The 23640-nt window shown below is 37.3% G+C and overlaps 2 protein-coding genes across 2 annotated transcripts; both read left to right on the top strand.

Moving 5' to 3' along the window:
* The first annotated feature begins 8125 nt into the window (after positions 1-8125).
* On the top strand, positions 8126-14344 carry LOC128218090 (mucin-3A-like). Its single transcript, XM_052925630.1, has 8 exons — positions 8126-8434; positions 10603-10986; positions 11323-11509; positions 11773-11954; positions 12127-12522; positions 12938-13087; positions 13383-13425; positions 13929-14344. The coding sequence occupies exons 1-8, from the start codon at positions 8392-8394 to the stop codon at positions 13978-13980; spliced, it is 1437 nt and encodes a 478-aa protein (XP_052781590.1). The 5' UTR covers positions 8126-8391; the 3' UTR covers positions 13981-14344.
* Positions 14345-16699: 2355 nt separating this feature from the next.
* LOC128216869 (uncharacterized) lies at positions 16700-22437 on the top strand. Its single transcript, XM_052923571.1, has 3 exons — positions 16700-17089; positions 19406-21420; positions 21633-22437. The coding sequence occupies exons 2-3, from the start codon at positions 19407-19409 to the stop codon at positions 21758-21760; spliced, it is 2142 nt and encodes a 713-aa protein (XP_052779531.1). The 5' UTR covers positions 16700-17089; position 19406; the 3' UTR covers positions 21761-22437.
* The last annotated feature ends 1203 nt before the right edge of the window (positions 22438-23640 follow it).

Genomic DNA, 23640 nt, shown 5'->3' with positions numbered 1-23640 from the left:
CGAATACAATGACACGGTATGGAATGTTCATGCGAATACAATGCCGCGGTATTGAATGATCATGCGTTTACAATGACACGGTATTGAATGTTCATGCGAATACAATGATGCGGTATGGAATATTCATTGGAATACAATGACGCGGTATGGAATATTTTTGCGAATACAATGACACGGTATTGAATGTTCATGCGAATACAATGATGCGGTATGGAATACTCATGCGAATACAAGACACGGTATGAAATGTTCATGGGAATACAATGACATGGTATTGAAAGTTCATGCGAATACAATGACACGGTATGCGAATACAATGACATCATATGAAATGTCCATGCGAATACAAGACACGGTATGGCATGTTCATGCGAATACAAGACACAGTATGGAATGTCCATACGAATATAATGACACGATATTGAATGTTCATGCGAATACAAGACACGGTATGGAATATTCATGCGAATACAAGACACGGTATGGAATGTCCATACGAATATAATGACACGATATTGAATGTTCATGCGAATACAAGACAAGGTATAGAATGTTCATGCGATTACACTGACACTATATGGAATGTTCATGCGAATACAATGACACGGTATGAAATATCCGTGCGAATACAAGACACGGTATGGAATATTCATGCGAATACAAGACACGGTATGGAATATTCGTGCGAATACAAGACACAGTATGGAATGTCCATCCGAATGTTATGACACAGTATGGAATGTTCATGCGAATACAAAACACGGTTTGGAATGTCCATGCGAATACAATGACACGGTATGAAATGTTCATGGGAATACAATGACACGGTGTGCAATGTTCATGCGAATATTATGACACAGTATGGAATGTCAACGCGAATACAATGACACGGTATGGAATGTTCATGCGAATACAAAACACGGTATGAAATGGCCATGCGAATACAATTACACAGTATGTAATGTGCATGCGAATACAAGACACGGTATGGAATGTCCATGCGAATACAGTGACACGGTATGGAATATTCATGCGAATGAAACGTGTATGTTTAAGAGAGCATTTTAGTTCAGTTTCCATAAAATTCTGAAATAATAATTTCAAATCGTTGTTCATAAGAATAAGAAAGTCATTCAATATTATATTATAGATAAACAATTATCGACGATAAAGACGAAATATGTTGTTTGTATTTTGCCAGAAATATTTTGAAAAAAAAACAAAAACACTTTTAATATTGTTTTATACATTTCATTCTGACAATGGATATCATTTGGATAATTGTTATTATTATTAACGAGTACATTAAACAGTTATCCATGGTATTTGAACAATCATCTTAGTGTCTTTTCACTTGTTTGGCATCTTACGTCAATTCCTTGTTAAGGAAACATACATGTTTGTTACTTGTTTGGTCAGTTTTTTTTTTGCAAACATTCATCGATTCTTAATGCTTTAATGATGGATTGTTACCATGTAATGTAATCGAATTATGACACTTAAGAACACACACACAAAAAAAACACACGCACGCACGCACACACACACACACACACACACACACGCACACGCACACACACACACGCACACACGCACGCACACACACGCGCGCACGCACGCACACACACACACACACAACACACACACACAGTCGACAAAACACACTCTGAAACTTGTTTTGCGTTTGTTTTGTCAAATAAGATGTATATTTCACTGAATGAGATAAGCTGCATGAAAAAAAGAAATATCATACTGCAAATACATTTATTATTGAATATACACAAGATGATTTGTTTTCCTACCAAGATTTTAAGAGTGTAGAGTTTTTCATTTTGGTCGTCCTTAAATTTGTATTGAAAACGACAATATGTTTTAAGGCTAATCAAAATTACGGGTTGTGGGTTAGTCGGTCGGATAAAGCTAAAAACAATCTTTATTAAACTGTGGCCTCGATTTACAGGGGTAGATCCTAGATTTGACATTAGAGGGGGCCACTTAATAAAAAATGTTGTATTTGGGCTTAATTTATGCATAACTCCTCTACAATTCTGAGTATGATATCAAAAATTCACTTTTAGCTGGGTGTTGGAGTCGTGTATGTCCTCGCCCGAGTCCGCTAGTGATACATTAAAACGCTATCTGTACTAGAACACACGTGACACCAATATGTGTATATGGTCGGTGGATAAGATCAAACGCGACAATCCGTCTATTTAATCGGTTTAACATCGAACTTACAAGTATTAACATTGTTTACGGTTTATTTATTTTTAATTTGGTACTTTCGGAATCATTGCATCGTGATCTCTTATTCTTTATTCGATAGGTTGCGGAACGCCACATGTTCGTGTTCTTATGGAGCGAAGTAAGTGTGGCCTTTTAATTCTGTTCTATGTAATAGTTAGATGGCATGAATCAAAATCTTAATGATTAAGAATTGGTAGATTGAACGACCTCATCTCAATTATTAAGAGTACAATTCAGGTCATCTAACTGTGTTAGAATACAACCTCATTGGCTGACACATTGTCAACGCAAAATCTTACAAAAGTTAAAATTCTTAATGATTACGCCTAGTACCTAATGTTTGCCAACCTGCAATTTCATTGGCGGTAAATGTAGGTCAAAATCTAAGACCAGTTGCATTCAAACTAAGACTGACGTTTAATTCTTAAAAATTATTTATTTTGCTCTTCCTATTATTATTTTCTTATATAATGCAGATATTTTTTTTCAATTCGGCAGTGCTAATTAGGTCTCCAAAACTCGAGCGATTGCGGGAAATCATGTGTACGTGTACAGATACACGACTTTGTTACAGATATAGTTAAGTTTTAAAGTCGTTTACAAATTTTCAATTTAAACGTGTACATACATGTTCGACGACACTCGTGTGAATCACTTTCCTCATGCTTGAACGTAAAAAATGTACTAATACCATAATGCCGTTGTGCTAGTACCTTAATGTCGTTGTGCTTGTACATGAATGCTGTAGTGCACGTACCTGACTACCGTTGTGATATAACCTGAATGCCGTTGTGCTACTACCTGAATGCCGTTGTGCTAGTACCTGAATGCCGTAGTGCACGTAATTCAATGACGATGTGCTTGTACCTGAATGCAGTAGTGCCCTTACCTGACTACCGTTGTGATAGAACCAGAATGTCGTTATGCTAGAACCTGAATGCCGTAGTGCCCGTACCTGACTACCGTTGTGATAGAACCAGAATATCGTTGTGCTAGAACCTAAATGCTGTTATGCCCGTACCTGACTACCGTTGTGATAGAACCAGAATGTCGTTGTGCTAGAACCTAAATGCTGTTATGCCCGTACCTGACCACCGTTGTGATAGAACCAGAATATCGTTAAGCTAGAACCTAAATGCTGTTATGCCCGTACCTAACTACCGTTGTGATAGAACCAGAATATCGTTAAGCTAGAACCTAAATGCTGTTATGCCCGTACCTGACTACCGTTGTGATAGAACCAGAATGTCGTTATGCTTGTACCTGAATGCTGTTATGGCCGTACCTGACTACCGTTGTGATAGAACCTGAATGTCGTTATGCTAGAACCTAAATGCTGTTATGCCCGTACCTGACTACCGTTGTGATAGAACCTGAATGCCGTTGTGCTTGTACCTGAATGCCGTTGTGCACGTACCTGAATACCGTTGTGCTAGTACCTGAATGCCTTTGTGCACGTACCTGACTACCGTCGTTCTTGTACCTGAAATCCGTTGTGCACATACCTGACTACCGTTGTGCTTGTACCTGAATGTCGTAGTGCACGTACTTGAATGCCATTGTCATAGAACATCAATGCCGTTGTGCTTGTACCTGACTAGCGTTGTGATAGAACCTGAATGCCGTTGTGCACTTACCTGACTACCGTTGTGCACGTACCTGAATGCCGTTGTGCTTGTACCTGAATGCCGTTGTGCACGTACCTGATTGCCGTTGTGCTTGTACCTGAATGCCGTTGTGTACGTACCTGATTGCCGTCGTGCTTGTACCTGAATGCCGTTGTGCATGTACCTGAATGCCGTTGTGCTAGTAACTGAATACCGTTGTGCTTGTACCTAAATGCCGTTGTGTTTGTACCTAAATAAAATTGTGCTCGTTCCTGAATGCCGTTGTGCACCTACCTGAATGCCGTTGTTCTTGAACCTGAATGCCGTTATGCATGTACCTGAATGCCGTTGTGCACGTACCTGAATACAGTTGTGCTTGTACCTAAATGCCGTTGTGCATGTACCTAAATGCCGTTGTGCTAGTACCTGAATACCGTTGTGCTTGTACTTGACTATCGTTGTGCTAAAACCAGAATGTCATTATGCTAGAACCTGAAGGCCGTTGTACTTGAACCTGAATGCCGTAGTGCACATACCCGAATGCCGTAGTGCCCTGTACCCGAATGCGGTTGTGCTAGAACCTGAATATCGTTGTGCACTTTCCCGAATGCCGTAGCGCTTGTACCTGACTACCTTTTTAATAGAACCTGAATGCCTTTGTGCTAGAACCTGGATGCCGTTGTGCACGTACCTAAATGCCGTTGTATTAGAACCTGAATGCCGTTGTGCACGTACCTCACTACCGTTTTGATATAGCCTAAATGCCATTGTGCTTTTACATAAATTCCGATGTGGAAATACCTGAGTGCAGTAGTGATATAACCTGAATGCCGTTGTACGCGTACCTAACTAACGTTATGATAGAACCTGAGTGCAGTTGTGCTAGAACCTAAGCTCACGTACCTGACTACCGTTGCGATATAACCTAAATGCCGTGTTGCTTGTACCTTTATGCCGTTGTGCTAGAACCTGAATGCCGTTGTGCTACAACCTAAATGCCGTTGTGCACGTACCTGACTACCGTTGTGATAGATCCCGAATGCCGTTGCGCTTGTACCTGAATGTCGTTGTGCTAGAACCTGAATGCCGTTGTGCACATACCTGACTACTGTTGTGCTAGAACCTGAATGCCGTTGTGTTTGTACCTGAATATCGTTGTGCTTAAACCTGAATGCCTTTGTGCTAGAACCTTATTGCCGTTGTGAACGTACCTGAATGTCGTAGTGCACGTACCTGACTACAGTTTCGATAGAACCTGAATGCAGTTTTGCTTGTACCTAAATGCCGTCGTGCAAGTACCTGAGTGCCGTTGTGATAGAACCTGAATGCCGTTGTGCACGTACCTAAATGCCGTTGTGATTGAACCTGAATGCCGTTGTGCACGTACCTGACTAACGTTGTTATAGAACCTGAATGCCGTTGTGCTTGTACCTGAATGCCGTAGTGCACGTACCTGACTACCGTTGTGATAGAACCTGAATGCCGTTGTGCTTTTCTCTTTAATTATTTTAAGATCAAGTCCACACCGTGCAATGCAAATTTGTCTCTTACAATGATAAAACTCAAAGGGAGGCAAAGGAAGCAGATTATTAAAATTTAAGTCGTAGAAGGGTTGTGTGAATAGTTAAAACTTTGAAAATGCGCGATGAAGTAACATCCAACATTATGTTTTATCATTAAACTTATATAGCAATTCATTAAATCTAATTTTAAGCGAGTTTATTACACTCCTATGACAATGAATTGGTATCGTATTGGAATAGCGGTGATGTTGGTAATCGATACTTAGACTGGTATGGAACGAGAAAATTGTCAAAGAACCAACTTTATTTGTGAGTTTGCAATGGGTGTTAACATTAAGGGGTCAATGGTTGAGCAAAACGACAAACTTGTTTACCTACATGACGGAAATTCATTTCATTAGTAATTATAATTACGATTAACAGGCAGATGTCAAGTCAAACTTTGGTTGTCTACGGAGGACAGAGAATGGGATGCCCGGGATGATTTGTTGGCACCGGTTTCCAACGCGTCAAAGATTAACCAGATTTGCGACATTTCGTACTTTTTCAACGTTACCAAAACAAACACGGTACTGGAATGCGAATCCCGTGTAAATCCTGTATCAAAAGGGCTAGGAGGTTGGTTCTGGTCCTGAAATTTAGCACTCTCGATTTTCTACGTAACGCCGCCATCGGCGCATCTCTGATGTCATTGCATCACCGTTTCCATTCGCCTTCAAGGCTATTTTACACTCTAAAATGCAGCGAAAAATGCCTAAAACTGGGGTGATCAGTGTCGAACATATCTCAGCATCCCTGCACTTGTTGCGGCTGGGACCAGTTTTCAATTTAGGGGACGCTCTAACCTACAACATGCACCTGCTGTGGTGTATGGGATGATTGTGAGCACCGGTTTCCAACGCGTCAAAGTATGACCAAATTTGCGACATTTCGTACTTTTTCAACGTTACCAAAACAAACACGGTACTGGAATGCGAATCCCGTGTAACTCCGGTACCATAAAGGCTAGGAGGTTGGTTTTGATCTTGAAATTTAGCACTCTCGATTTCCTACGTTACTCCGCTATCGGCGCCTCTCTGATGTCATTGCATCACCGTTTCAATTCCCCTACAAGGCTATTTTACACTCTAAATTGCAGCGAAAAATGCCTAAAGCTGGGATGTGCGGTGTCGAACATATCTCAGCATCCCTGCACTTGCCGCGGCAGGGACCAGTTTTTCCAATTAGATGCACCTGCAGGGATGCCCGGATGATTTGTGGGCACCGGTTTCCAACGCGTCAAAGTATGACCAAATTTGCGACATTTCGTACTTTTTCAACGTAACCAAAACAAACCCGCTACTGGAATGCGAATCCCGTGTAATTCCTGTATCAAAAGGGCTAGGAGGTTGGTTCTGGTCTTGAAATTTAGCACTCTCGATTTTCTACGTAACGCCGCCATCGGCGCATCTCTGATGTCATTGCATCACCGTTTCAATTCCCCTACAAGGCTATTTTACACTCCAAATTGCAGCGAAAAATGCCTAAAGCTGGGATGTGCGGTGTCGAACATATCTCAGCATCCCTGCACTTGCCGCGGCAGGGACCAGTTTTTCCAATTAGATGCACCTGCAGGGATGCCCGGATGATTTGTGGGCACCGGTTTCCAACGCGTCAAAGTATGACCAAATTTGCGACATTTCGTACTTTTTCAACGTAACCAAAACAAACCCGCTACTGGAATGCGAATCCCGTGTAATTCCTGTATCAAAAGGGCTAGGAGGTTGGTTCTGGTCCTGAAATTTAGCACTCTCGATTTTCTACGTTACGCTGCCATCGGTGCATCTCTGACGTCATTGCGTCACCGTTTCCATTCGCCTACAAGGTTATTTTACACTCTAAAACGCAGCGAAAAATGCCTAAAGCTGTGGTGTGCGGTGTCAAATTTATCTCAGCATCCCTACACTTGCCGCGGCTGGGACCAAAACTCAAAATCAACCATTCGTTCATATTTCAAAATTATTCCATTTTTTCATCTTTTGTGTTCAGAATGCACTTGTATTCTCATGTTTACTCATCATATACGTCGGAAGGCAATATTTTGCTTCGAATGAATATTTAAAACCAAGATAAATTATATTATATATAACAATATTTCTTCACCATTTTAAATGAAACATAGCGCAGTCTATGCCGCTTGTGGAGTCATGCCTTCAGTCTTTTTACTAGAGTTTGATTGAGAGTTTAGTTTCTTAAAACACTTCGACAATCCTTTTCACAATACGGCCGTCTGACGGAGCACTGTCAAAATATTATTTTGGAAACAGGTTTGTCGAAGTGTTTGATGGAACTAATCACCTTATCAAACTTCGGTGATAAAACGAAGGCGGGACTCTTAAAGCGGTATAGACTGTCCTTTGTTTATTTTGAAATGGTTTAGTAAAAGAAAAGTTATCTTTGAATTAGGTCTTTATTTTAAGCAAAAAGTTGCCTTCCGACGTAGCATATATGACGTAATTTATCACGTGGTATACACACTATGTCAAATATTCTAATTCATTTCTATAGCCAGTTGACAACTTTAAATTGATAAATGAATATTAACAGATATTCGCCGGCTTATACCTTTCAGAAATATTTATATATCATATTGGAAATTTTATACAAACCACTACGTCATTCAGGATATCCAATAAAAGGATTGCAGCGTCATATTAAGAAATTCTCCACCACTTCCCGATATTTGACACTGTCACACCTGTATTCATCAAAAGTATTTAATACTTTTGAGAACCTTTAACCTTATTGTCTGTGAAAAACCACTGATGACTTGTCTTTTTTTAACCATTAACATTTTGAGTAATCGGTGAAGGCATTTAGCGATTAGAAATATGTAATAAAACGTATAGTTTAAAAATTGGCATAAAGTGAAACACGGACATTTAAATAGTTCTTTGTCAAAGAATGTGGATTCCTTATTCTAAAATTCATTGTGCTTGAAAGCTGTGCATGTAGTTATAGTCATTGACAGCGAAATGATTTTTTTCGTGCAATTACTGGCTTTTTATATTGTCCATGGTATGTACAACAATTACTGTTTATTTTATTGTTATCAAATCTTTTTTACCAACCAAAATGTATTTCTGGCCTATACAGGAATTTCAACAAAATTAAAGATATCTTTTTTTATAGGTATTTAATCATGAATACTTCGCTGTGAAATACAGCTTAAATATTATCGATTTTCTGACATCGAAATCGATATTTGTATATCTATGTTTAAATTTTACTCGATTCCTTAAGAATTAAAGTAGCTGTGCGGTTGTTTCTGCTTAAAACAACGTCTCATTATAATTGACGTTATATTAATAACGTTATTGTCAATTGATAACGAAACTTCGGGAATACCAATACAACTATGTACTAAATATCCTTCCAAATAATGCCAACCTGTATGCATACACTATTGATGTTATTGATGGTTGTATGACCTTTGTTAATCAACATTGAGAATTTCGTATAATTCAAACACTTCGGGCAGAATACAGAATCCGTTAACTAACTCATACAACGGAGTTTGCATCCATCTATTACGTTGTATGAGTTATTGCCAAACAAAGGAAGGTATGGCTGTGAAATAATTTTATGATACGTTAGCTATAATGAAAATTCCTTAAATATGAGATGGAAACTATCAGAAAATAAATTGTTCATTTTTTTAAGCTATCTGCAGCAATGCTCAGAGTTTTAAGCATGTTGCATAAATTATTATAATGATCGTCCACTGACATTCACTTTGTTCAAACGGTCGCGTTACGTCTTCATGGAATACATATAATTGTATAACCGTAAAAAGGACCGTTCACGTTTTGTTTTGTTTTGTGCTTTAACATTAAATAATTGTTTTTGTATTAGTTATTAGTTCATTTTGCATGAATATAAAAAAAATTCTTATTTTGCTCAATTCTGTGAATTCTATAACTTCTTACTTCGTTTCTCTCTGGAGAAGCCTCCCTTGACTTCGATACACAAAAGTACGTAACACATTCCTACGCGCAAGCCATTCCATATTGGGAAATTTGAGAGGCATATTAAAATAGTCAGAAATATAACGACAGGATGCTTATCTGGTGACCTGCACCACGTCTCGTTTGATGTGTTTACATGTAGCATTCTCAACCTTACGTCTTGACGGTTATATGTTTACACACTGAACTCCACGTGATACAGGTCACCAGAAATGCGTCCAATCATATAATAACCCATATTTATCGCATGATGTTAACATGACATCAGAAAACAAAACACATTTTTTTGCGTCAAAGATTCACTTACGTTTATAGGCATAAGTACTCGATTTTGATCCGGGAAGTTTTAGAATAAAACTCAGTAATAATTACAGCCTTATATAGGGTTTAAAACAGGTACATGTAGATTGTTAACTACGAAATATATAGTTCCATTCAAGTGCACATAAATAACTGTTTGTAATGTGATACTGCGTTTGTACAAACTAATCGTTTAAACTCATTCAATTTATAAGAAAACGATGACATGATAACATTTGCATTAGGATATCTTTTTGAAAACATATATCAAGAGTTTTGGGTAGATTTAAGTTTTGTCAAGTTAATAGCCCTTATAGATATCTGCGATGACAAAGATTAATTCAGGATCGTAAGGAACGGTGATTTTAATCAAGAAATATATTTGAAAACATAATCGCCGTTTGAGTGCTGTTTGCGATATGTCAAAAAATAGACAGAACACAGCAGAAGTTTGCTGGCTTACATAGAAGGTTACATAGCATTAATAACACAGTATTTCTGTAAAGTTAAAACATATCAGATTTGCTATAAAATCAAAAATAATATATTGCTTAATAATTGTGGCTCTAAAGAGGATGGAAATTAAATAGGTCAATATTTGAATAAGTACATGTATTTATTTCTAAAATATGAATAACAATAATATATATGTTTTTTGCAACTGCTAAAAATGAAGATATGTGTAAAAATCATATTCATGGCATAAACATGTTATGAATAAATTACTTATACGCTTGAACCGAACGAATTGTTATGGATGAAGTTGTTTGAGCCAATTATTGACCAATGAATTAAGACAGGATATGTCTTAACGATTTTTAACACGAAAACAACCAGGTATGGAGTTTCTTTCAATGACATAACTGAAAACTATGAACTTGAAAGGCTTTGTACACAAATAAATCACTATATTTTCAGGGACATTTGCTCTTGGTACTTTATACAAAAGCACCGCTTCTTGTTACGGCGTTATCTCACCAGCCAGTAATTTTATGTTTTCCACATGTCCACCTGGAGAAGTAATTGCAATAAAGGACATAACGGTCGCATACAAAGCAGAGGCACTGAATTGCACTTTTGACAACGTCCAAGATCAGTTTCAACTTTGTTGTTCGAATATAACCGAACAAGACTGCCAAATGTCATATAATTTTCACCCCAATAATGCAGTTCAGTATATAGAAAAATGCAATGGTAGAAGTAGTTGCAACGTGATGGCTACTGTTGTTCTGCCACAAGATTGTATCGGAGTACCTGACCACTATCCAAACTACATGCATATAAACTACTATTGCATACCAGGTAAGTTTGGTCATACACGTAAAATGTAGCTTATCCTTCACGTTCAATTGTGTTAAAAACTACATTTTGGAAATGGCGATCCTTCAAACTACATCCAGCTATGAAAATAATTGGAAATGTATATTGACATTGATGCACGTGGAACACTATCATATTTCATATGTAACAATAACATCATCACAGGAAATAAAATCAAATTCCCTTTAAGACCATCAATTTTTAAGCCTTTATTTAAACTGACTGTATACAAAAAGTATGTTCAAAATGTTTGAATAAGAAACCTTTCAGAAACTAAATCAGCTATTAATTTTTGATGGCGTTTTGTTCATGTTTTAGAAACGAGTATTCTTAGCATTATGTCTGGAACGATAACCTCGTTAGGGCAGTCGGTTTATCTGCAAAGTCCCGGTTTCAACTACGGTCAGAAGATCCCGTCGGGAAAAACTCTGACTTGCTCTGTCTACACGTGTGATATGGGCTCAACACTCTCTATAACAATGTGGCAGATTGTGATGGAAAACAAGTATAGTAACCATTCATTTGTACTTGAATATTTGATCCATACATTTCATTGTGTAAATATTTTTATCATCTATAAAATATATAAACAAAATCATTGAAAGTGATAACTATTTTGTTTGCATAGCAGCATTTTTTTTCTGTGATCTAACAAGGAGTTTATTAATTTAAGGCAGATATATTTACCTTGGTCAAAATGTTCTGCATTATTGTTCTTTTTAGATACCATGATAATAAGTAAAAATGTAAAAATGTAAATATTTTAAGGTGGGGTCAATGCCAACAAAGACTTATTGTGAGAAGACCCGACGGTAATACTATAGATAGTTGGAACTGTCAGGATAACACAGCTTCGCCGAGAACATTGCAAATAAGCGAACAGTCTCTTACAATTCAACTGGAGAACAGCCTTGCATCTGATTCGGGCTCGTTTTGGCTAGGATTTGCTGGTACGTTTATCAGGGTTTCGGAGAATAAAATACATCTGACCGGTACCACTATAGCAATGCCAAAATCAAACTTAAGTCACCAGTTATATGAAGAAATTGTCTACCAATATTTGTAGATTTTGTAACGGTAAGTGGAAAACCAAGGCATAGGGCAATATTTTCTATCCTTCAGGATCCTCCCCGGATGGTAGGGTAACAGTCTCGTGTCCTCCTGAAACGAATCCATGTGCTGGAGTATCTCCAACAATAAATTCTATATCGACACCTATGACGACCACCACCATAGCAACAACAACAATGGATTCAACAACTACACCAATGACGCCGACCACCAGAACCACTACCACAACAAGAACAACAACAGATTCAACATCTACACCAATAGTGACGACAACCACCACACCCATCACAGCAACAACATCGATCTCAACGACTGCTGGACAATCCAGCACTTCAAATATAACAACAGAGAATCTAATATCAACAATTTATGAAGAAACTTTTTCCAATTCGAAAACAACTTTGGGGTCAATACAATTTGACACATCAACTATACCAGAAGAAGGAGGTGATTTTGTGAAAATATTCGACTAATTTCATTTTATGCACTATGACAACAACATATTTCGCATTATAATTTAGTATTTTTAGTATTTACTTTTTCACTTTTTAAGTTTCACAATTATACAATGAGAAGTACAGAGACAAACACTGTAGTCGATTTTTTTATTAAATAACCCTTGTTAAGAGGCACAAAGCAACGCCAAAACGACCATGAACTAGAGGTGTGAACGTAACAACACCACACACATAAACACAAACACAACAGACCGACCACACACGCAACACAATTGTTATACCGACAAACCTTAGAGATTAACAATGAAAATAGGCAGCTCTGAAAGTTTTGTTGAGGGGTTTTTTATGGACGTTTTTCCGTCATTTGTTAAAAATAGTTTAAGTTTCTTATTGTGTTTATTCAGGTTTGAGGAAAGCAATTATTGGCATCGTCGCAGGGTTAGCGGGTTTTGGTTTAATTGCTTTTATACTTTCGATCGTTTTTATTCGAAGGAGGATAAATAAGAAAAAGGCACATCAAAATGCCAATCCCAAACCATCGACACCAACAGCAGGTATTCATACTACTATTAATAATAATAATAATAATAATAATAATAATAATAATAATAATAATAATAATAATGATAATAATAATAAAGGTAATGGGGGATTAACCTATATCAGCCCCTTTAAGGCGAGAGATTCGTTATAAATGTACGATTATCTACCCTCAGTAACCATAATGACAGTTAGACATATTCTTATTTTTAAAAACAGTTAATATCAGTTTTATTAATAACCACGGCAGTGATTATATACGACAAAGGTATAAGTGTGTCCACAACAAATATATACCTTTCTTTTTAGTATCCAACACCAACACCAACGGAATTCCAAATCCAGATTACGCGTAAGTCTTTTTCGAAAACAATAATTCTGTAAACTTTCAAACTAATTATTGTTACTCAACTGAAATGTGTGTGTATGTAAGCATATTTATACTCGCATCCGGGACTTGTCCACTCGGCGAGTGGTCCGAGAAGAATTTATATATTTATTTTTATTTTATTTATTATTTATTTATTTTATTTTTTTATTTTTTTTTATTTTTTTTTTTTTTGGGGGGGTGGGGGCAGAAACAGAATCTTACGATGATTACAGCTACCCAGGTACTTTAACGTGCCCCAGTGTATAGCACTGTCACACCACACCCCCATTTAACGTCCTTCTCGGTAAGTATTTAAGTTGGTGCAGCGTGGATTCAAACCTTCGACCCCTGGATTGACAGTCAAGTGTGTTACCACAAAACCACAGATCCAGACTTAACTGAAAACACTACCAGTACCTATGTATATGCAACAGAGATTAAATGCTAGTTTGATGTTTAATTTATAAACTATTTATACATTTCAGATCATCAATTTCAACATACGTTTTTGGTAGACTTGGCCGTGGCGCAAGCTAAAGGACCAACTTCATTCTTATCCGAAACAGCAACATTTTCAGATGGCTATATAAAAGTAATGGACTTATTTAAATGCTAGTAGGGTAATATGTGGTGTCAACATTGTTCAGATGGTATAGTTATTGTGTTATGACCTACTTTAATATGTCGGCGTACATCAGTGCAGGTCAGTCACACTACTCAGCTTATGTCGGTGAAATTGAAAACAAAGTGTGTGTGTGTGTGTGTGTGTGTGCGTGTGCGTGGGCGTGGGCGTGTGCGTGTGTGTGTGTGTGTGCTTTGCGGAGATTTCTTTGGCCCCGCAACTCTGAATGTTTAAATATTTGTTTGTACCATGCAAATATATCAAAATACACACACATAAAAACTACTCTAAAACTTGTTTTGTGTCTTCTTAAACATGAAATGATATGATGCGTTTGCAGATAAACTATTGCTGTGGTCTAGCTTACATTTTTAAACTAGGCTATAAAGGCGACCTTCCTGGTTAAGTAAATCAGTTAATAAAATCCCCTACATTTACCGAGATATATCTCATTACCGATAATAAAACAGATATATTATTCATTATTCACAGAATGTGGTAAGTTTTATGAATATAGAAATATAATACTGTGAATACACCACCTACTGTATATATACATGTATAATATGATTCAGGAAACTATTCACGAGTAGTTGGTTTTCCAACCAAATTGTGAGAGTGGAGACTTTTTGTTTTATTCATACAATTTCCTTTCCATAAACCATTCCCCTCATCCTAAAAGAGTTATAATGTACACATACCTGAATGCCGGAGTTCGCGTACCTGAATGCCGTTGTGAACATACCTGAATGCCGTAGTGCACTTGCCCGAATGCCGTAGTGAACATACCTGAATGCGGTAGTGCAACTACCTGGATTCCGTAGTTCACGTACCTGAATGCGTAGTGCACATACCTGATTGTCGTAGTGCACTTACCAGAATGCCGTAGTGTACATACCTGAATGACGTAGTGCACATACCTGAATGTCGTAGTGCAATTACCTGGATGCCGTAGTTCACGTATCTGAATGCCGTAGTGGACATTCCTGAATGTCGTAGTGCAATTAGCTGGATACCGTAGTTTACGTACCTGAATGCCGTACTGCACATTCCTGAATGCGGTAGTGCGCTAACCTGGATACCGTAGTGCACATACCTGGATACCGTAGCGTACATTCCTGGATGCCGTAGTGCACTCACCTGGAAGCCGTAGTGCACTCACACGGATGCCGTAGTGCGCTTATCTGGATACCGTGGTGCACATACCTGGATACCGTAGCGTACATTCCTGAATGCGGTAGTGCACTCACCTGGAAGCCGTAGTGCACTCGCCTGGATGCCGTAGTGCACGTACCTGAATGACGAAGAGCACTCACCAGGATGCCGTAGTGCACGTACCTGAATTCCGTAGTGCACTCACCTGGATGCCGTAGTGCACGTACCTGAATGCCGAAGTACACATATCTAGATGCCGTTGTAAACATACCTGAATGGCGTAGTGTAATATTTGAATACCGTTGTGTACATACCTGAATGCCGTAGTGAACAAACATGAATGCCTTAGTCCACGTACCTGAATGACGTAGTGCACATACCAGAATGCCGTAGTCCACGTACATAAATAACGTAGTGCACATACCTGAATGTCGTAATGTACGTACCTGAATTCTTAGTGTACGTACCCTAATGCCGCAGTAAAAATACCTGAATGCCGTAGTGAACATACCAGAATGCCGTACTACAAATACCTGAATGACGTAGTGCACATACCAGAATGCCTTAGTCCATGTACCTGAATGACGTAGTGCACATACCAGAATGTCGTAGTCCACGTACCTGAATGACGTAGTGCACATACCAGAATGCCGAACTGCATATACCTGAATGACGTAGTCCACGTACCTGAATGCCGTATTGCACATACCAGGATGCCGAAGTCCACGTACCTGAATGACGTAGTGCACATACCTGAATGCCGTAATGTACGTACTTGAATTCTTAGTGTACGTACCCTAATGCTGCAGTAAAAATACCTGAATGCGTAGTGAACATACCTGAATGCCGTACTGCACATACCAGAATGCCGTAGTCCACGTACCTGAATGACGTAGTGCACATACCAGAATGCCGAAGTCCACGTACCTGAATGCCGTTTTGCACATACCAGAATGCCGTTGTCCACGTACCTGAATGCCGTAGTGCACATACCAGAATGCCGTAGTCCACGTACCTGAATGACGTAGTGCACATACCTGAATGTCGTAATGTACGTACCTGAATGACGTAGTGCACATACCAGAATGTCGTAGTCCACGTACCTAAATGACGTAGTTCACATACCAGAATGCCGAACTGCACATACCTGAATGACGTAGTCCACGTACCTGAATGACGTAGTGCACATACCTGAATGACGTAGTCCATGTACCTAAATGCCGTATTACACATACTAGAATGCCGTAGTGCACATATCTTAATACCGTAGTGCACAAGAAGAAGCACTCAATTACATGTACAGGTAGTGTTTCACAACGTCTCAAATATCTGGACACATGAGAACACCTATAACTTTAAATTATAGTGACCTCGTGACACGCCATTTTGGCTAACTTGGATAGAGTTTCAACAAATTGTTCAATATTTAGGCCATCCCGTAGTATGCTAACTTGTCTTTTGCAATGGAAATAACTCAAAGGGAACCAAACGAAACAGATCATTAAATTAAAGTCGTTGTAAAGTTGTTTGAAAAGTTAAACCTTTGAAGACGCGCGATAAATTAAAAACCAATATTGTGTTTAATTATTGATAATAGATAACAATCCATGAAATATGGACTATATTTAAAGATCTATCAAAAACATAGATGTGCTATAAAATGGACACACATATTAAAGAATAATGGTAAACATGTGAGATTGTTCTCCATGAACCATGAAGTTTTGTCGTTCAGTCATTTTACCCGACCATTATGCCTTTGGTCGATGCGGTTATTAAACTTCATGGTCTAAAGATTTTCAATACCAATTCTCCGTCTATAATACCACTCAAGTTGTTATTTAGTTAACATTAAGTTGGAGATTAAAGGTTTGTATGATTTTTTATGTTTATCTTTCTTTCTATTTATTTATTTTCTAAGCATAAATGGACTTGACATTTGTTTTATAAATAAGGAATGGCTTGGTTTTAATTTTAAGTCAATGAGTTGGTTTTGCACTATATCATTACTGCGTTGAGGATGCAATTCGCTTTTAGAAAATAAATGTAAGAAAAATGAAACATTTTTGTAAGAATAATGTAGAATATGTTAATTTAAAGTGACTCGCACATGTTTTAGTTTCCCGGTAATGCATCTGAAAACACTTATTTATCATTATTTTACTCTGTATCGAAATTGCAGTAATAATAAACTGAAAGCATAAAAAGTACTTTGATTTTAGTTGGGTTCGAACCCACGCCGGTAAAGTCAAGAACAAATTAGAAAACAGCCGGATAGTTCACGCGTCCACCGGGACTGTCAAAACATCACGCGAAAATGTCAATCAACCAATCACGCAACACACAGCCGAAATGAATTTTCAATCGCGTTATAAACGCTAAAGATAATTGTGGCCTTCAAAGACGATATTTGAGCAAATATCAACATTTGCAGGAGGGTTCAAGCATTCGGAAATTTTGTTTTAACACTCCTTATGATTTGCCACACATTTATTTCGTAATTAATGATATTGCACTTTACAAACCATGAGCGAGTTCCTTTTAATCATCGATATCAAACATCTTTTGAAATAAACCATACACAAGCATGCACTGACAATAAACGAATACAATAATAGCAAGTAATATAATTTTGTACTTATTTGAAAAACGGGCATACTGGATAAAACGTCTGTAAATATAATTTAATCCAGATATGGACAATGTTATTGACATTCTGTCTTAAAAACAAGATAGGTGTAAAACCTGCCTGTAAACATATTCATAACATATTCCATTTATTTTTACTGCTGTCAGGTTAATCTATTGTGCTTTTACGATCTATCATATAAATAATGATTCTTATTTAATTATACAGTTCCAAAAGGTCATTTATTTAAAACGCGATACTTAAAAATTAGATAGTGGAACTGCTTTTGTGTTTCCAACTGTTATTTTGTATTCACCCTCAATTCATACTTATGTGTCAAAAAATAAACATAAAAGTTTCACTGTCATAGTGTGACTGTTAACAAAATATTTTGCCAAATTTTGATTTTGTAATGCAAGAAATCATGTGTGTATGTGTAAAAGTTTCATAAGGATATTTAACTCAAACAAAATTCAATCGATTGGAATTTTTTATTTCAGTCGCTTAGGTATCGATCGAATGATATCGCTATTTATATATCTATATATCGCTCGATCGGTCAATTGTTTAGTTGTTATAGATTTATCTCCTGTTACTTATACATCGCTTGTATCGGTCTTTAAGTGTTACCTAGAAGTCAAATGTATCGCAATTCATCAATCGATTAAACCGTTGTTCATCGATTCATCGATTGATCGAAAATTCATCAACCAGCATGCCTGACGACACTTACGTGGTCTTGCTTTTAATACTTTTAGTGTCAGTTTTCAAGATCGTGCCATACAATATGATACGGACAAACCAAGAAAGTGCAAATGTGAAAACATGGGAATATGACACGGTATTGAATATTCATGCGGAAATACAATGACGCGGTATGAAATATCCATGCGAATACAATGACGCGGTATTGAATATTCATGCAAATACAAGACGCGGAATGGAATATTCATGCAAATACAATGATGCGGTATTGAATGTTCATGCGAATACAATGGCACGGTATTGAATGATCATGCGAATACAATGACACGGTATGAAATGTTCAAGTGAATACAATGACACGGTATGAAATATTCATGCGAATAAAATGACTTGGTATGGAATGTTCATGCGAATACAATGACGCGGTATTGAATATTCATGCGAATACAATGACGCGGTATTGAATGCTCATGAGAATACAATGGCACGGTATTGAATGTTCATGCAAATACAATGACGCGGTATGAAATTTTCATGCGAATATAATGACACGGTATGAAATGTTCAAGCGAATACAACGTGTCTGTTAAAAGAGAGCATTTTACTTCAGTTTTCATAAAATTGTGAAATAAAAAATTCAAATCGTTATTTGAAAGATAAATAAACAGTCATTCAATATAATATCAATATATCATAGATAAACAATTACCAACGCAATTTATTGTTTGCATTGTGCAAGTACTATTTTCATATAAAGAAATCCACTTTAAATATCGTGTTATACATTTAATTCTGACAAATGCATATTCTTTAGATAAAACAGTTCGCATTTCATTTGTTATTATTTACAGAATGGAATGCATCGGAAGCCGTCTGATTTTCGTCATTTTGCTCGTCTGTTCGGTAGATGCCCACAAAACCTTAGAATGTGACCCGACGGATGACATTTGTGAGTTTACGATGGACGTTGGTTTCAAACAAACCATGGTCGACGGCGACAACAAACTGGTTTATCTTCATGACGGGATGCTATACAGGTACGATGTTAATGCTTCCGACCCATCCGCTTTGCCAACTTCTACTCACGGTATCATAACCGCAGATGGCTATGCAGTACCGAGAATGATAATAACCATAAATGGTCAAATGCCTGGCCCCACTTTAAACGTTTACGAAGGACAAACTTTGAAAATTCATGTGACAAATAACCTGTATAGTGATGCAATTGCCATTCATTGGCATGGAATTCATCAGATTGGAACTCCTTGGATGGATGGAGCAGCTTATGTGACGCAATGTCCAATAAATCCTGGACAATCCTTCACTTACGAATTCAGTGTCCCTAGTGCAGGCACATTCTTTTACCACAATCACATTGGGATGCTTCAAATGTTGGGGCTACACGGCGCTCTTATTGTCAGAGAAAGGACACAAAATTCGTCTGAGGAGCACGTCGTCTTGATAACAGAATACAACCATGAATGGGAGGCAGATCTACAGCTTCAAAAGAATATGTTTGGTGATTACAAACCATTAGAGGCGCCATTTGGGGTACCGGCAATTGACGGTACATCGTTTACGAAAATGAAATGGCATGCAGGGCTTATAAACGGCAGGGGAAGATATTTCAATGAAAACGGCCAACACACAGGAGCTCCGCTGACATCATTTAAGGTCGCAGCAGGAGAAAAATATCGGTTCCGAATTATTGGCGGAGGCAGTGCTTTTCCATTTAGATTCTCTATCGACGGACATAGTCTTAAAATAGTGGCTAGCGACGGATTCGACATAGAACCGATAATTGCTGAGTCAATAATATTACACAACGGAGAGAGATACGATATTGAAATGATAGCGGACCAAAGTGTTGGAAACTACTGGATAAGAGCGAAGACTCTTGAAGCCGGGGTGGACCACTCTGCTTACGCCATTTTGCAGTATAACGAATCGGATACTTCAGATCCATTGACATCAAATCGGGCGTGTACCTCGAGCGATAGGTGTGTTGTTGTAAATTGTCCATTTTCAGTGTATCCTGGTGAACCAAATGTCGACTGTGTAACTTTTAATGATATAAAATTTCCATCGAGTATGCCGGCGTTTGGTGCCAACCAACAAAACATTGAGGAAATGTTCTTCAACTTTGGATTCCCCGGAGGATCTGGGTACAGATACGGTTCCGTTAATGGAAGATCCATGATGTTGTCGCCAATATCTGCTCTTACTCAACCGCGTGAATTATCCACTTCGTGTGACAACCATGATTGCGGAACCGATAAAATATGTGTGTGTACATATGCAGTTAGTATTGGAGATCAGAAGGCATATCAACTAGTGTTCACAAATTACGGGAATGGGGCTTCCGGTCCCCATCCTATACACAGTCATGGTCACGCCTTCCAAGTCCTGAAGGTTGGGTACCACCAATATGACCAAATAACTGGCAAGTATAGTGACGGAAACGGTGATATTTCTTGTGATGGTTCGTACTGCAATGGACCATATTGGAACAACACCTCATGGAATGTTAATACTATACCAGGACTAGAAACACAAAAGCCACCAATGAAGGACACGATAATGGTTCCCAAGGGAGGCTATGCTATTGTTAGAATTACTGCCTCCAATCCGGGTCTTTGGATGCTCCATTGTCACATGGATCCACATACAATGAGAGGAATGGCTATGCTTTTGAATGAATCATTCTCTGAGGTTCCACCTGCACCTTCTGGTTTTCCTCAATGTAGAAACTTTCCAGCACCTGAGTTTACTAAGCCAAATGATATCCCATGCAGTACACCTACGCCGCAACCTAGTACAGGCAAGAGCGCTAAACAGGAAGAATCACCTGTAATGCTTGACGAAGGTAAAGTTATATCGGTGCTTTTAAAGAAACTGCAGAAAATTACTATGATGTAATCGACAATTATTTGCATTGATGAGAGTGCTGATTTGATACTGATGGTATTAAAATAAGTACGAACATATCGATTAAAATCGACAAATGACCTCCATAAGCAATAGCTGATCTTTGGATAAAAACATTTTAGTTTCTATTGTTGATTTTTTCGATTTCAGACACAATTCCGATCGCGACATTTTGGGGAATGTTCGGAGCACTGTTAGCGGTTGCTGCAATTGAGCTGTTCATAATCATAGGAATGTGCGCGTATTATAGACGAACTGCTACAAAAACATTAAGTTAAGATTGTTGATAAAACAAGTGTACAGCACTAAAATTAAATTTGTACATATTAAAAATATAGTCACTCACTGTGACTATGAGTCTGTGTATTTGATATTTAACTTTCAAGGCTTACATGGTCTTTGTGATTTTGTTATTAAAGTGACACTCTTATTCAAAATCAATACATACACATGTTTAAAAAACATAAATTTGAATGATAAACCTTAAACTACTCACTAAATAATGAATATATGTAAAATATTAACTACTGATAACAAGATTGTAACCGTGAATTTAATAGCGGAAAGCGCTAAAATAGTAAATGATTGGTGAATGCTAAAAGATTTCCTGTATACTACATTAATCTCATAATGAAGAAATATGGTGTTTTATGCTCATTTCTTTCCAATTAAACTCAGTATCTTTCAAAATATCTATTTTTTCTGACATTTATTCATCCTTTTGGGAATTTGAAAACAATATTATGAATTGTGATAAATCTTGTTTGGTAGTAAGAGTGCATCTTTAATAAACTTGAAACTTGCAATTTGAAACTAAGCTATTAAAATTGGACATTTTCGATATATTATAAAGTTGTATAGTGCATTGATATATTCATCGTTATGTTAATCTTATATTAACAAAAAACATTCATTTCTTTTTTTCTTTATTCATAAGTAAATTATCTGATACGTTTGTTTTGCTTTATTTACGTGTCCCGTAAAAGATAGTGTCCGCTTGAGTCATTACCAGTTTTTTCTAAAGCCGATACATTGTATTATTGCAGTACATGGAGATATATTTATGTACGTCATGTTGAAAATAAGCGTTGAACATAACAGTAAATGTGATCAATGCCAGTAACTAAGATTTAAATGTCGGGCTTTGGAAACATTCTCGTTAATTACCCGAGACGTTTAAAGAAATGTATATACAAGTTGACAAGCATGTATCGTAAAATGGTTCAACGGTGAATGATGTTACATATTTTAAACTTCTTGAAAGAATCATCTAGAGAAGTAGACCTACTGATAAATCGTAGCTCTATTAAATTTGAGGCTGTCTTATGTTTCATGTAACCAGAGATAGGCTCAGATCGTAGTTTCTCAAGCTTAACAGGGTTAAGGAGTTTATTTCAGTTATTTAAAAGACATACTTATATTTGATTTTAATGAATGAAAAATAGTTTAATGTGATGATAATGAATATCATTCCTATATATGGTTTAAAACTTTATCAAGAAGTAAATATTACGAATATTGTAGAAAAAAAAAATAGTGAGTTCAACAGAATCCTTTTTTAAGGGGCATACGATTTTTGAGAAAATGGGGCCAAATCTAGACTTTCAGAATACTAAGTAATACGCTTGTGTACATTGTTAGAAAAACGTGTCAGCGCTCTACTTGTGCATGCTTTTAGAAGCAAGTGAGCGTACTATCCGCCTTTTTCCTATCCCTGTTACTATATTGGTAAGAGTTTTAATGCAATTTGCAATAGGCCGAGCGCATTCAAGATATTTGAATTGCTTTGACCACAATGTCATATGCATTTTATTGATTGATTGATTGAATGATTAATTGGTTGATTGATTGATTGATTGGTTGATTGGTTGGTTGGTTGATTGATTGATTGATTGATTGATTGATTGATTGATTGATTGATTGATTGATTGATTGATTGATTGATTGATTGATTGATTGATTGATTGATTGATTGATTGATTATTTCATTTATTTCATTTATTTTATTTTTTTAACTATTTTTATTACTGTTATTTATTTATTTTTGTGTTGTTTTTTTTGTTATGTTCAGCCGCTTGAAACGCAACATGTACATATCCTACGTCGCTAACTTCTATAGGATCTGAATCCGAATATGCTTTTAATGCCTTCATAGTAT

Source organism: Mya arenaria, chromosome 14 (assembly GCF_026914265.1).
Source record: "Mya arenaria isolate MELC-2E11 chromosome 14, ASM2691426v1".
Lineage (NCBI taxonomy): Eukaryota > Metazoa > Mollusca > Bivalvia > Myida > Myidae > Mya > Mya arenaria.
Note: the sequence above shows the minus strand (reverse complement) of the source record. Positions and strands in the feature narration are given on the sequence as shown.